The sequence below is a fragment of the Squalius cephalus genome, assembly GCF_949319135.1.
Source record: "Squalius cephalus genome assembly, chromosome: 11".
NCBI lineage: Eukaryota > Metazoa > Chordata > Actinopteri > Cypriniformes > Leuciscidae > Squalius > Squalius cephalus.
The window spans coordinates 943,787-958,201 of NC_137132.1; the positions used below are offsets into that span (position 1 = coordinate 943,787).

At 39.3% G+C, this 14,415-nt stretch overlaps 1 protein-coding gene across 4 annotated transcripts in view; it reads right to left on the reverse strand.

Annotated features, from left to right (window-relative positions):
* The window catches only part of LOC307167412 (protein NLRC3-like), a 66,297-nt gene extending 52,896 nt beyond the window's left edge, over positions 1-13,401 (reverse strand). The window contains exons 1-5 of one of the 4 annotated variants that reach the window (XM_079886490.1): positions 13,232-13,401; positions 8,136-8,232; positions 6,918-7,031; positions 6,109-6,234; positions 5,193-5,318 (exon numbers count right to left, since the gene is read on the reverse strand). In XM_079886490.1, coding sequence (XP_079742616.1) covers positions 5,193-5,318; positions 6,109-6,234; positions 6,918-7,031; positions 8,136-8,185 — 416 coding nt within the window. In that variant the 5' untranslated portion in view covers positions 8,186-8,232; positions 13,232-13,401. The remainder of the gene's footprint in view (positions 1-5,192; positions 5,319-6,108; positions 6,235-6,917; positions 7,032-8,135; positions 8,233-13,231) is intronic. The other 3 variants (XM_079886491.1, XM_079886492.1, XM_079886493.1) reach the window with 3 other exon arrangements.
* Between the last annotated feature and the right edge of the window lie 1,014 nt (positions 13,402-14,415).

Genomic DNA, 14,415 nt, shown 5'->3' on the forward strand with positions numbered 1-14,415 from the left:
TGTCGTCACAACTTTCTGCATCGTAACCGTCCCGAAGGGGGTTCCCCGTGCGTAAAAGTTCTCGCTCTCCCAATGGCGCAGGGCTGCCAAGCAGGTGCACGTCACCGTTACCGAGTGGCAGAGATCGCGAATCGGGCTGAAATGTAGTGACAAAACCCATTTCGTGAACGCTCTCATTCTCAGGAGACCCAACGGCACAACTTGGATAGATGAAGCCATGAGACCCTGCAGCCTGAGGCATGTGCGATATTGTACTCTCGCCCCTTCTCTGAACTGAGACAGACAGTCCATTAGCGAGCGAACGCACTCTTGAGAGAGACGCGCTCGCATGGAGACTGAGTTCAATTCCAAGCCCAGGAAAAAGAAATTCTGATTGCTTTTGCTCGCATTCACCTTGAACCTGAGCACCCGGCCGGTGTCCAGCGACATCTTCTCCTTCGATTTGGCTATGATGAGCCAATCGTCTATGTAAGTCAGAATTCTCAGCCCTGATAGTCTCAGGGGCGCCACGCCCGCCTCCGCACACAAACAGAAAGTTCGGGGACTCAAATTGCGCCCGAACAGAAGAACTGTGAATTTGTAACAAATGCATTGGTAGGCGAAACGAAAATATTTCCTGTGTGGATGGTAGATGCTTATGTGAAAGAAAGCCTCTTTCAGATCGACTGATGTGAACCAGTCGTTCTGCTTTATGGCACGGGTGAGAGAGCCTTGTGTCACATTCTGAAATTGTATTTCCTCAAATGTTGTTCAAAACTCGAAGGTCCAATATAGGGCTGGGGGGCGCCACGCCTTTTGGAACATGAAAATACCAGGAATAAAAACCATGGTTTATCAGATTGGGTGGCACCATCTGAATCGCTCCCTTGTTTAGGAGGGAGGAAATTTCCTCTTTCAGAATGTGTGAGGCGTTTTCTTCTGTGTGAGAAGAGAGAACGCCGTTGAAATGCGGAGGTTTTATTGCAAACTGCAGCCTGTAACCGCTGAAATGGCTTGCCAAGCCGCTTCGTGACTCGCGAGCGCCCCCGCTCGGGCCGGAGCGGGGCTGTATGGGCCCAGCTGGTTCATTTGTGATGCAAAGGCGCCATCTAGTGGGCACACTAGAGGCGACATGCAGGGGTTCTGAGGGATTTCCTCTCTCTGCAGTGAGAAGTTTTCTCTGCGGAGAGAGGTCTTCTCTCCAAAACGAATTCATTTGATTCGTAACTTTGTGTGTTTTGTGTTGGGCAAACACTGGGGCCGAAGCCTTTATTGACAGAGTGAGGGGAACATAGTGTGGTGTCCACTGTGCTAACCTTTCCCTCACAAGGTGCCCCCTGTAAAGTGGGGGGAAAACACACATCTCCTGAACACATGAACTGGGCAGTCTCAAGTGCAGGCAGAAAAATAATATCCGCGGAGAGAGATATTCTCTCTGTAACAGATTTATTTAATTTGTTTGTTTTAAAGTGTTATTTAGTTATGTGTGTGTTTTATGTTGAGGAACACAGGGGCCGAAGCCTTCCACACACAACGTCCACTAAAAACACATAGGCTGGGCAGCCGCAACTGACCTGTGTGAGCCCAGCTGGTTGATTTGTGAGGCAATGGCGCCCTCTTGTGGACTGACTCAGGGCGACATGCATGGGATCAGAGAGATTTGCTCTCTATGTTGGCAGATATAAATCTGCACGAATTCATTTGATTCGTTTGTTAAATGTGTTGTTTAGTAATGTGTGTGTTTGTGTTGGGAAACACTGGGGCCGAAGCCTTTAATAACTGGGTGAGGGGAACCAAGTGGGTGCGGTGTGGCAACACTGCTTATGTACTTTTCCTCACGACAGCCCCTGAACTTGGGGGGGGGGGGGACACACACAACGTCCACTAAACACAGGGGCTGGGAAGCCACGAGACGGGATTAACCGACCGTCCGCGGGAGACCCTGTGTCTTTTGGACAGGGGTTCCGTGACCGGGAGAGAATCTGGAGGGCTCGTGGCCCGTGAACGCGGGCTCGATACTCCCAACGGTCGAACAACAGGCAGGCTGCTTGCGTTCGGGGTCGCCTTCCTAGGAAGGCATAAATTGAAAACCTCAACACGTCATCGTAACACATCAAGGCCCGTGAGACCGTGTTAACAGTCTAGCGGGACGCTCCAGCTGTGCTTATGAGCTTCGCGAACGCTGGAAAAAACGGTTTTAAGAGTTGTTTCCTCAGACTGGGCGGTGGTCCCGCTTAACGTTAACGTTAACCGTCGTAAATACAGTATTTCTATCCTGGTCGGTGGCGCTCTGTGGAGCTGGCCACACAATGTTGAGACGAACGGCCGCTCGCTCACAAACTTCCAGGAGGATGGAATGAGGCAAAGCCGCGCAAGCGCTAGCCTAGGGAACGCAAAAAGGGCTGCGTCATCCCCGTCGCCGGAACCGGCCGGTTCGTCGGCGAGAGTGAGGTTTTCCCACGAAGATGTCCTCTTCGGGGAATGCGGATTGGGCTGATGTCAGCTCAAATATTTAAGAGAGGTGGCGCTCCGGGAGTCCCCCAGTAGCGCGTCATCATCACCGTGTCCCCCATCCGAGTCAGAAAGGCCGAGCACGGCACACTGGGTCGTGCAACTAAAAGCCGGCTTAGTAAAAGCTACATGGGCAGCAATTACAATGACCACAATTCTCCGGGTTCTCCAAAGCTTCTTGAGCGTGTTAAGCCCAAGCAGACCGCGCAGAACGAGAGGGTCCTTAGCGGCGATGAGAGCACCACACGCAGCCGGGCAGGCTCGTCGTGATAGGCTGTTCCCCAGAGAAGCGGCGGTTTAGACGGTCACATAGCCATGGGTGGGCCAGCGGTGAAGAACTCGGAAATCCGTGGCGGGAGCCATGTAAGGAGGAGCAGGTGAAGGACAGCGAGAGCTCGGGCGGCTCTGGATGCAAAAAACACAGCGGATAGGCTGAAGAAACGACTGTCACTCACATATGGCGGAGGCTGATCTGGCGATATGTCCTCCTGAAGACTCGAAAGTGAGCAGCATAACGTTAATCCAACCGAACTGTGTCAGTGCAGAGATCGAGAGAAGCGAATGTCAACTGAGGGGAAGGAGCGCGCCTGACAGCTATATGCCTTAGGTAAGGGGGTGTGGCCTTACCTGGCATTGGCTGCGCGCTTCTGTCTGTTAGCCAGACTTGGTGCAATTAGATGCTTCTGCAGAGGTCAGGTACAGGATGCCCTTCCCATAGGTGGATCTCGAAACGAGATGATGAAAGAGAACCGACTTTGTTTACTGGGATACCGTAAAACTTCAAATAATAGCCGAGTCCCAAATAGACGCCTGTCTCTTTTAAACGCCTGGTGTGACGACAGGTTTGGGTAAATAAAGGCCGGTCTCAAATAGAGGCCCGGTCTGTTTTTTAGTATCGGGTTGTATATGATCTTCTAAAAATCAGATCGTCTGTTCCATGTTTTGATTAGATTTCGCGTGACAGACGCAACCGTTCATGAACGACTCATCACTATTCGCGGGCGCGCGCGCGCGCGTGTGTGTGTGTGTGTGAGGGAGAAAGAGGAGATAATATATTTCATTAACTTCGGGATGTTATCCTTAGGTATGTGGCCTGACAGTAGCTTCTGATGGAAGCGAGGATCACCTTATCCATTGTTTCAAAGAGGGAGAGCCGTGTGCATCGGGGCGGGAGCTGTTAGTGCAAGCAAGGCAGGCAAAGTTAGCGGAGGCTGGAGAGGGAGAAGTGGAGGAGAGCGACGTGGAGGAGGAATTCGCCAATGAACTTGTAATTGAGGATCGCGGGGATGATGATAGTGATGAATAGAGTAATTTTCTATCACATGATTGCAGTTGTTTTACAGGGTAGCCTTCATTCTTTCTTGTTGATGTGTTTCGGGCAAAATACATTTCATATGCTCAAGTTCATATGCTCGATGGATTTTAGCGGTAACTTGTGTTCTGCCCATTGCTGTCCATTGCAAAGACATTTCTTACATTAAATGATTTGTTAAACACATTCGAATTAATTATAAAGAAAACATAATATAATGTGGTAACCTCATACTGTCATGCTTGAACATCTCAAAACTAAATTAAAGGCCTGTCTCTTATAGACGCCTGTCTCAAATACAAGCCGGTGCAGTTCGGCGATTTGGGTAAATAGAAGCCCGGGCTATTATTTGAAGTTTTACGGTACTCGCCAAGGCGTTTTTACATAAACTTGTGTGAATTCGTCCGTACAAGCGCAAGACGTGAAAGACAATTCAATTCATTATTCGCGAGCAGTCTGAGACACTGGTTTGCGGGGCGCACGCTTTGGATGTTTGCGTTCATGGAACTTGACTTGCTCACGCATCCTGTAACAATGTAGGGAACCACAGCCCATTATACATAAATCAGGTAACAGTTCATGTTTTACGTACATTATACGATTTAGTTTAAATCCAAACGACACGTGCTGAGTGAACGATCAGCAATCAAGAGCATTCAACAGAAGTGCTCTCTCTCTCTCTCTCTCTCTCTCTCTCTCTCTCTCTCTCTCTCTCTCTCTCATATCAGTTAACGTTGATAAGCTACATTATGTCTTGTTTGACTTTCTTTGCCATTTACATCTAACTGAACTACAAACTTTCCAATGACGTCTGGTTAAAGGGATGCGCTCGACCAGCTCGTGCGTCTGTCCCGCTGCGCGCTCAATCCACTGCGCGTTTTTCTCTTATCAGCTCGTGCACCAAAGCAATGTGTTACTATATTTTGTTTAATATTCCACTAGTAAGATACATTTACTTCATAGACAGCCTTCTTTTTAATCCCCATTATACCCTCTGTTGTCAGTGTTTCTTTTTCTGGACACAAACACTGTTTACACGCGGCCTGGTATCGGTTGTTGGTATCGGAGCATTTTTACGAGTACGAGTACGAGTACGAGTACATTGAGTTCAGTATCGGCCCGATACCGATACTGGTATCGGTAACAGTGCATCCCTAAATTGTGTCATTAACTGAGTAACAGACCAACAGCTTTTACAGTGTGTGAATGTATTAACAATGCAATACATAGAGCTTTACACAAGAGCACAATGACGATCATTAATAGACTGAAACTTATAGGATTTGAACTTAGAATTATTCGGGTTCAAATTCAGACCATTAAACTGCAGTATATTAATTAATAATAATTTAATAAAAATCAAATACTATAAGTATAACTTTTGATATACCTGAGATCAGACTGTGTGTCTCCACTCTTAAACACTGGTGGCGGATCCATAGACTGGTTACTCTTCATAGACACACTGCTGGACTCTGGGTTTGAGCTCTTCTGCTGGACTGAACTGGTTTCAAAACTAAGTAAAATAAAAAGCAGACAGATTTAAAAACGTTGTGCACTTTTTCTATAATCTTCTGTCTTAGGAAAGACCAGGGAGTGTTGTAACACTTTAAAAGAACAAGAATTTTTCCTGAAAAAAATCGTGATATGATATTTCTGCCATATCTCCCACCCCTAATATAAAGGTGGAAAAAATCTCAGCTTACATTTGCTTGATGTCAAGTCACCTTGATTTATACAGCGCATTTAAGAATATAGATTGTTTCACAGCAGCTTTACAGTGATAATAGGAGATTACAGTAACAGAGATTGTTTAGGCTTTACAGCAGCTCAAGAATAAAGTTATTGTCCAGCTAAAGTTAGTTTGAATTGATTGACTTCCGTTGTAAAGATCATTAGTTATTAACTTAGGGGCCGCTAACACACACCGTTCTCACAGAAAACCCTTAATGCGCTCCGGCCGCTCATTCACACAACAGTGTTTGACGTTTGAGAATGCAAACCCTGAAATAGTTCCAATGTGCAAGCGTTGAAATATTTAGAAAAACGTCATCTCCGTGTGAACTTCAAAAAGGTGAATCTGTGAAAGCGCAGACGGCGTGCACATGCGTATTACGTGTTTAGTCTATAGGAATGTGTGTTTGAATATACTGTATATGTGCACAGGCTTGTAGTCCTTAAATTGAACTCACCAAATTACTTGTCATTGATGTCATTGCTAGTATTAGACTGACTGACTTTGATAAATGATGCTTCTAATTCAAAAGTGTCATACTATAAGCATTACTTTTATAGAAATGATATACCTGAGATTAGGCCGTTTGTCTCCACTCTTAAACTTTTCTGGCGGATTCATAGACTGGTTACTCTTCACAGACACACAGCTGGACTCTGGGTTTGATCTCTTCTGCTGGACTGAACTGGTTTCAAAACTAAGTAAAATAAAAAGCAGACAGACTTATAAATGTTGTGCACATTTACTGGAATCTTCTGTCTTAGGAAAGACCAGGGAGTGTTGTTACACTTTTGCTTTAGCGTCTGTAACTCAGTGTGTTTTGCACTGTTTCAAACTTTGATTACAATTATTTTGAGAAATTAACTTACTGGTTTGCAAATGTTAAGCATGATTCAAAAAGTGTAACAAAGCGACAGAGAAAACCAGTAATATTAGGAATTATGAATTCAAAACAAACAAATTGAAATCAACTATAGAATTATAGATTAACTTAAACTCAGCTGAACATCAACCATGATCACATGACTCTTCTCAATGGCACAATGGAGGACGAAGGCTCAACCGACTAAAGAGACCAATGTTCAGCTGAGCTTTAAAGATAAACCACCTTACTGTACTCTAGTAACGGTGCTCTTGCTGTGAAGCATCACTGTTCTGACCAGACACTGTGAAGCTTTCAACAAATCTGAACCAGCGGTTAGAAAAATCCTCTCAATTTTACACCTACTCCATTATATAAAGGTGGGAAAAATCTCAGCTTACATTTACTTGATGTCATTGCCAATATTAGACTGACTGACTGAAAAAAAAATGATGCGTCTAATTCAAAAGTGTCATACTATAAGCACATATTTTATATATATATAAAAAAAGATATACCTGAGATCAGACCGTTTGTCTCTACTCTTAAACATTAGTGGCCGATTCATAGACCAGTTACTCCTCATAGACACACAGCTGGACTCTGGGTTTGAGCTCTTCTGCTGGACTGAACTGGAACAGAGAACAGATTCAGTTTAATCCTTTAGATTACTGTGTTCATTCAGGGGCGTAGGAGCAATTTTGAACCTGGGGGGGACAGTAAATGCTAGGGGGGCTTGAGGGATTTTTTATATATATATATAAAGCACTTAAATGCTCAAAATATGTTATCGTAGCCTAACATATGTTGTCAGTGCCGAGAATGTGTGACTAAATACATAGATTCGCCTATTTACACAACTTTTACCTTAGTGGTCCAGTGGTAGAACTTTCGCCAATCGTGCCAGAGGTTCTGGGTTCTAGTCTGCATTCGTATAGTTTTTTTTTCTCGTATACTTTTTTTCTCTCATCAAAATCGATTATATTCATATCAAGCAGGGACACGTTTGTGTGCATTATGTTTTGTGATTTCACCAGAACGAATAGAGAGTATCCGCAACGGATTGAAGCGCGCGTCCGAGTGAATACAGTGCGGTGTGTGCGCGAGCCACATGAGAAAACACTGTATCCGCGTCACTGATCGCAGCGGCAACGAGCACTTTGATCACTTGATTTAAAAAACACATTTCAGTGACATGATGGGTTTTAACTTCATTCAGGAGATTTTGGGTAACTGCACAACTGACAGATGACTTTGAGCGCACCGCCAACGGTGTGTGTGTGTGTGTGTGTGTGTGTAACCATAGCGACAAAACGACCAACTTTCGGACCCTGCACTTAAGCCTATAATTTCGTTTTTAAACATTTTATAATGTATTTAAAAGTTGCAGAATGGATTCATTTGGAAACTCCGAAATCGGCAGAGATAGGCAGGCAATGCAAAACAAAATCTTACATTGGGAAATAGTGGGGGGGACAAAACTTAGATTTTGAAATGTGGGGGGGACATGTCATATAATGGCTCCTACGCCCCTGTGTTCATTCTTTATGAAGGAACCATATTAATATAAACACATTCATCTTTCATCAAAAAGCACTTTGAAGAAACATTATGATGTTTTTATTTAATATTTCATGTTTGTTTCAAAACAAAAACAGAAATAGGCAAAATGGGTTAAAAACTGATCTTTTTTTCTGTGATGTAGCACAATATTTAACAATGTTTGTTGAAAGTACCTGCATCCTGGAGGAAAATCTCCATCTCTGGATCCTTGTGAATCAGCCATGATGAAGATACAGGAGAATCTGATGAGTTTGATCTCCTCCACTGACTCTGAATGAAGAAACATTCACACACTCAATTAAATGATTAAATTAAACAACATTCATAATTTAGCTGAACATATCTGGAGTGTGGGAGAAAAAGGATCATGTGACTGCGTTAACTCAAGCTCATTGGGGCTTTTGACACCACACAGACAAACAATTAAATAACGGACACGGGACACCGAGAAACGCTGATTGAACATGTTCAGTCGGTGAAAAAGAAAACAAATCCCGACCCACCAAATAAATATTTATGTGAAAGAAACCCTTTATTAAAACAAAACAGGAGTCACACGTGAACACTCATCTTGATCAAACTTTTACAAGATACAGGATCTCTAATCCTCCAGCTTTAACATCATAAAGATACACGGAAATTCCTGCATAAACACTTTGATGCCGTGTCGTATTCGTATTTTGCCAGCTCAAAATGGCGGCAGGAGAACTTACTTTCACTTTCTATGTGTGAAATTATTCTTCGTGATCTACAAATGTTCCTTTTGCCTTGATTAAATATAATTTATCTAACTCAGCCTGCAGATTCATTAACAAATTAGAATTCCCGTCAGTATTATTATCAGTGATGTTACAAATAGCTCTAATAATTTCTCCTTCCTTCGACTTATTAGACTTTGCAACTTCTAATCTGAAACTTCATAAGCTCCCAATTTTTACATTATAAATTTGCTCGCTTAGCTTGATTCCAATATGTTTGTATTATCTTCTTAATTTCATGTTGAAATCTATACATTTCCAATAATCTATTATTAAGTTTCCAATAAGTCTTAGAGCCTTTATATGAAGTTTCGTTATTCCTTTTAATGAGAAGATAAATCATTTTGAGAGATGCACGAGCCCAACGTCTGTGCAGTTTCAGTTTCGATTCAACTTAATTCGTTTAGACTTGATGTTTAAAATAAATGTTGTCTGTATACTATTATTTGTATTATTATCTTATAGGGTAGCCTACTTATTTTTCATTCTCGTTTTGCTCTGAATACCATTAATTTAAGGATTTGCTGTGAAGTGAGGGGAAGGCTAATACGCCTCAACAACGCAACAAAGTATTACACACTCAGGTGCAACTTATTTTTCTGGAAAATACGAAAGATTATAAAATTGTGCTGTATTATTAAAGTGCATAGGGACAGGGCCGTACCCACAATTGAGGTCCCCGAGGTCCGGACCTCTGTAATTTTTCTATGTGTGTATATTATGAAAGTTGTGAAATAATTGCCTAATATTAACTTAATTTGTTGCTGTAAGAATATTGCACATCGCGATGATAACTGACCTTCTCGCCTGAGCTGCTTCAGCCGAGCTTGAATTCCCACACAACGCTTCAGTTAACGGTCATAAAGTGTGAGATAAGATGTAGGCCTAAATAGCTAAACTAAACAGCTGTTTTAGATAGAAGAAGATTTAAACAAATGACAGAAACAATCAGTTTGCAAAGCTCAGCTTTGGGAAAGGAAATAGCTACAGGTCAAGAGAAGCATACTGTGCCCAGGATGAGATTAACATTATGGATTCCTATTTAACACAGATATACTGTATGTTTTTTTTTGCTAATTACAGTGGATATAAGCTCAATTTAACAACACAAGCACCTATTAAACATATTGCCATTATTATTGTATAAATATAGGCTAGGCTATATTTGTGTACCTCGAATGTGTTCAGATATTGGACTTTAACATCTATGCAAAATAATCCTTGAAACATTTCTCATTTAAAGCCATTCCTGTTTGGAATATGTGATTGTGTTTTGATGTACATGTGAACAATAATCATATACATTCTGCATTTCCATTTTGTATGTGGATCATTCATAGTAAAATTTAAACTGTTAATCTGCTTGACAAAAAAAAAAGTATGCCACTGCCCACTGCCATGCTTTTAAAGCTTATCCATTTTTAGGCCTTAAAAACACCTTAAAATGTACATGTGTAGATCAAGAAAATCAAAAATTCTCCCGAACCCCCCTAGCAAGATCACTTTTGGGACCTCAGTGGGCTATTTAGAAATCCATGCATATGACCCTGGGTGGAGACCATTTGTGCAAAAATATTTCATCAGCCCCTCCCTTGCTCCAAAATGTTTGAGAACCCCTGGGTTAGAGGAAGGGGAAACTAATTCCAGATACTTTTATAGTTTGGAGAAAAGGAATGGAGAGTATACATATATTAGAAAGCTTAATATTAATGGCCATGAAACACAGGACCCTATTATTATTTCAAAATATGTCTAAAATTTGTATGGTAAATTATATTCCAGCAATGCATGTTCTGTAGACAAAATAGAAGATTTTTTAAAGCCCCTAAAACATAATATAGATCATATCGATGGAGAATTTAAAGGTCCTTGTGATAAGGAAGTATCCATTTTAGAGATAAGAACAGCTATAAAAAAAACTTAAATTAAACAAGTCCCCGGTAATGATGGCTTAACTGCTGAATTTTTGTAAACATTTCAAGACGATCTAGCTGAATTTCTGTTAGTGGTCTTTAAAGAATCTATTGATCAGGGGGTTTTGCCACCCTTCATGACACCAGGTCTAATATCCTTAATTCCAAAGCCTGATAAAGACCTATTATCACTAGATAATTGGCAACCTATCACCTTAATTAATAATGACAGTAAAATTATTGCTTCCATATTCGCTGAAAGGTTAAAGATAGGATTATAATTTATTATTGATGAGCCCAATCAGGTTTTATAAAAGGAAGACATATTTGTAATGATATTAGACTTGTATTAGATCTTATAGATTATAATGAAATTATGAATGAAAATAGTTTTATTTTGTTTGTCGTTTTTTACAAGGCCTTCGATACAATTGAACATGACTTTATTTTTAAAACTTACATTTTTCAGTTTTGGTGACAAATTTCAAAAAGTAATCAGAACCCTATTATAAGATAAATCTATATAATAAGCTCTGTAAACCTGGCATATGGAACTTCTCATAGATTCTAAATTAAAAGGGGTATTCGACAGGGTTGCCCTATTAGTCCATTGCTTTTTTTGTTGGTTACACAAATAATGGCCATTCATATTAAAAAAGACAACTTTCGTGGTATAAAAATTGAAGATACAGAAATTAGCTGATGACACGACTCTTTTCTTAAGAGACTATACTGAAGTTGAAAAAGCAATTAAGTGTCTGAAGTTATTTTCATCTGTTTTCATCTGGTCTTTCCCTAAATATTAATAAATGTGAGCTTATGCCTCTAGGTTCCTGTGACTTTACCGCAGTATGCAGTATTCACGTGAAAGAAGTTGTCAAATATTTCAAAGTATCAAAAAATAAGGAAGTCAGGAATGAGTTAAAATTCACTCCCATCATCATTCAATCATTAGAAATGATTGAAATCCCCCCCCCCCCCCCATTAATTAAAATGATAGACACCAACCTATTTAAATTTATTTGAAGGAACAAACCACATTATATTAAAAAAGAAAAAACTATTTGTAGGTCAAAAATAGAAGGAGGACTGAATGTTTTGGATTTTAAGACCTCTAACATGATATTTAAAATAAACTTGCAAGTTTCCACAAACAAGCATTACTCTCATGGACTCTTATGTATAGTCATAACCCCCATAACAGCTGATCAAAAATGATTTATACAATGTTTTATACAACTATACTGAGTTTGTTCCTATTTATAACTTTTCAGTTGATCCTGTCCAATATATTTTGGTTTTACATGCAATTCCCAAGGACATTTTGAGATTATTAGAAGGTCATAATAATTATTCTCTACAAACAGTAGAAGAATTTACTTTTTGTATTAAGTTGCAGGGCAAGGATTTCACAAGTTCTGGATGTAATAATACTTTTTTGCATTCCCTTCTTCAATCTAAAAATGTATACTTGCTGTTACTACTCACTGGAATTCTTTATTTAAAAAACGTATTGATTGGAGTAAAATTTGGATGACACCTCATAAGTATTGCATCACAAACAAAGTGGAAGAGGTTTCATGTAAAATTTGTAAAAAAGGCACTTGTGGTATAATGTTTTAAAGTGAACATGGAAGATATTTGTGCTTTTTGTAAAGATTTCCCCTGACAACCATCTATTTAGGGAGTGCCCCAAGACTCAATTGTTTTGGAAAGAACTCAGTAATTGCTTGCAAAGAAAAGTTATGTAAACAAATGTAAAAGAGATAACAGAGACGCGCGTTCATGAGAGCACCACAACAACACATGCGTGTGAGAGCAGACTTTTAGATTAATACTTTGTAAATAAAGTGGTAAAAAATTTTTTTTTTTTTTGTGCAAACAAAGCACTCTTGTCTTTTTCTGTTTGTTTTTATGCGTTACTTTATTATTTATATTCTGTGGTTCATTCAGTTTTGTTTTTCTCTCTTCTCTTTAGGAGATTTTCTTTAGTTTTTCCTAAACTATAGAAAGTTCCTATAGAAGTTTCCAAACGTACTGTATGTTCGTTGACGTACTGTCTTATCCTGTGTGTGTGTATATATATATATATATATATATATATATATATATATATATATATATATATATATATATAATGTATTTAATTTCTTAGCAAATTAAAAGCAAGAGATAAGAAATGTAAATTATACAAAGGACAGGAAAAACGCCCCTGCTTCATCTCAGTGAGTTTTCCTTCCTCCCATACTTTATTAAATAACATTAACAACTTATCCTTGCCTTCTCTAAACTCAAACGTTTCAACATGATATAGCTTGGTTTCCAAGTTTTAGCTAAAGCTCCTATGTTTTTAATTCTCCCATATTAAAAGGGACATTGCGTTGTTCATCCTCATAGTTTCCCTTTCCTCTCAGAGCCTCGATATTTCTTGTTTTGGTGTTTTCTCTCTCTCTGCCTCCTCCGACATAAAATAAATCACTATCATTTTACATATAAATGTGTACATTGTACCAACAATTTCGAACAAAATAGCCTACTCGATTATCTCTAGATATACCTAATCAACCTTAAACATGTAAGGAATAATATTGAACTCACAAACACTGAATCGCGACTTCTCACACGATCTTGTCGTGCAGAGCTCAAGTTGTGCAGTTTAAAGTAGTTTTCCAGCTGCGACACAAGTTCCAGAACAAAGACAACATTCCTGTTTCTCTCCCTGAATCCAACACGGAGGAAGAAGTGACTTAAGCTGCAGTTCATCGACTGGCCACTAGAGACCGGCTGCAGAAGAGACTCAATCCCATAGTGCCCCATGTCAAAATGCCCAACTTTACAGCAGAAATAAACATGTTTACAGCCTGAAACAAAAAGTGGTTGTGGTCTATATAGCTAATAATAGCAGACAACAGTGAGGGGGGTGATTTTTTTTAATAACTAATCCTAATATAATCTAATAATTAAATTATATTAAAGGTACAATATGTAAGAATTTTGTAATAAAATATCCAAAAATCACTTGCACTGTGTGATATATTTCCTGGAGTTGTGTACTTACAATATCCCAAAAGTCTCCAAATATTTTTTTATTTCAGCGAAATTCCAATTTAAAAAAATGGCCCGTCCTGGAAAAAATGTTGCCTGTTAATGATGCAATATCTGTGCTATCCTCTTTTTTATTTTTATTTTATTTTTATTTTTTATTGAATACAAAATCTGCATACAACAAAATGGCACAAAACAGTTATTATACAAAGAAAATACAGGCGGAAGGCTCAACACAAGTAAAGAGAAAAAAGAAAAGAAAAAGAAAAACAATTAAAACAGGTTATACAATACTAACAGATTATAATTTTCTATTGCACTTCGATTTTTCATTTTAGAGAGGGCATCTGAGAAGTATTTTAATTTGTTTCTGAATATAATAAACAAAGGAGGGGATTTAAAAAATATACATTTATGTATAAAGTATTTTGCCAATAATATAATGTTATTAATCTAATCAAATAACCTACAACAATCCTTGGTTATCCCATACATTATATTTTGTAAGGTGAAGGTGAAACTATCAGCCACCACATCTTCAACCAGTCCTGTAATGTTCTCCAAAAGGATTTAGAAAAGTTGCATGAAAAAAATATATGTTCTGTATCTTCAGAGAGACATTTACAAAGATGACAAGGCACATGTGGGGGAGGAGGAAATCTTAAATAAGCTGTTCTAAAATATTTTACAGTATCTTTATCAAATGTATGGTTTTTATATGGTTGTTACATTTTATA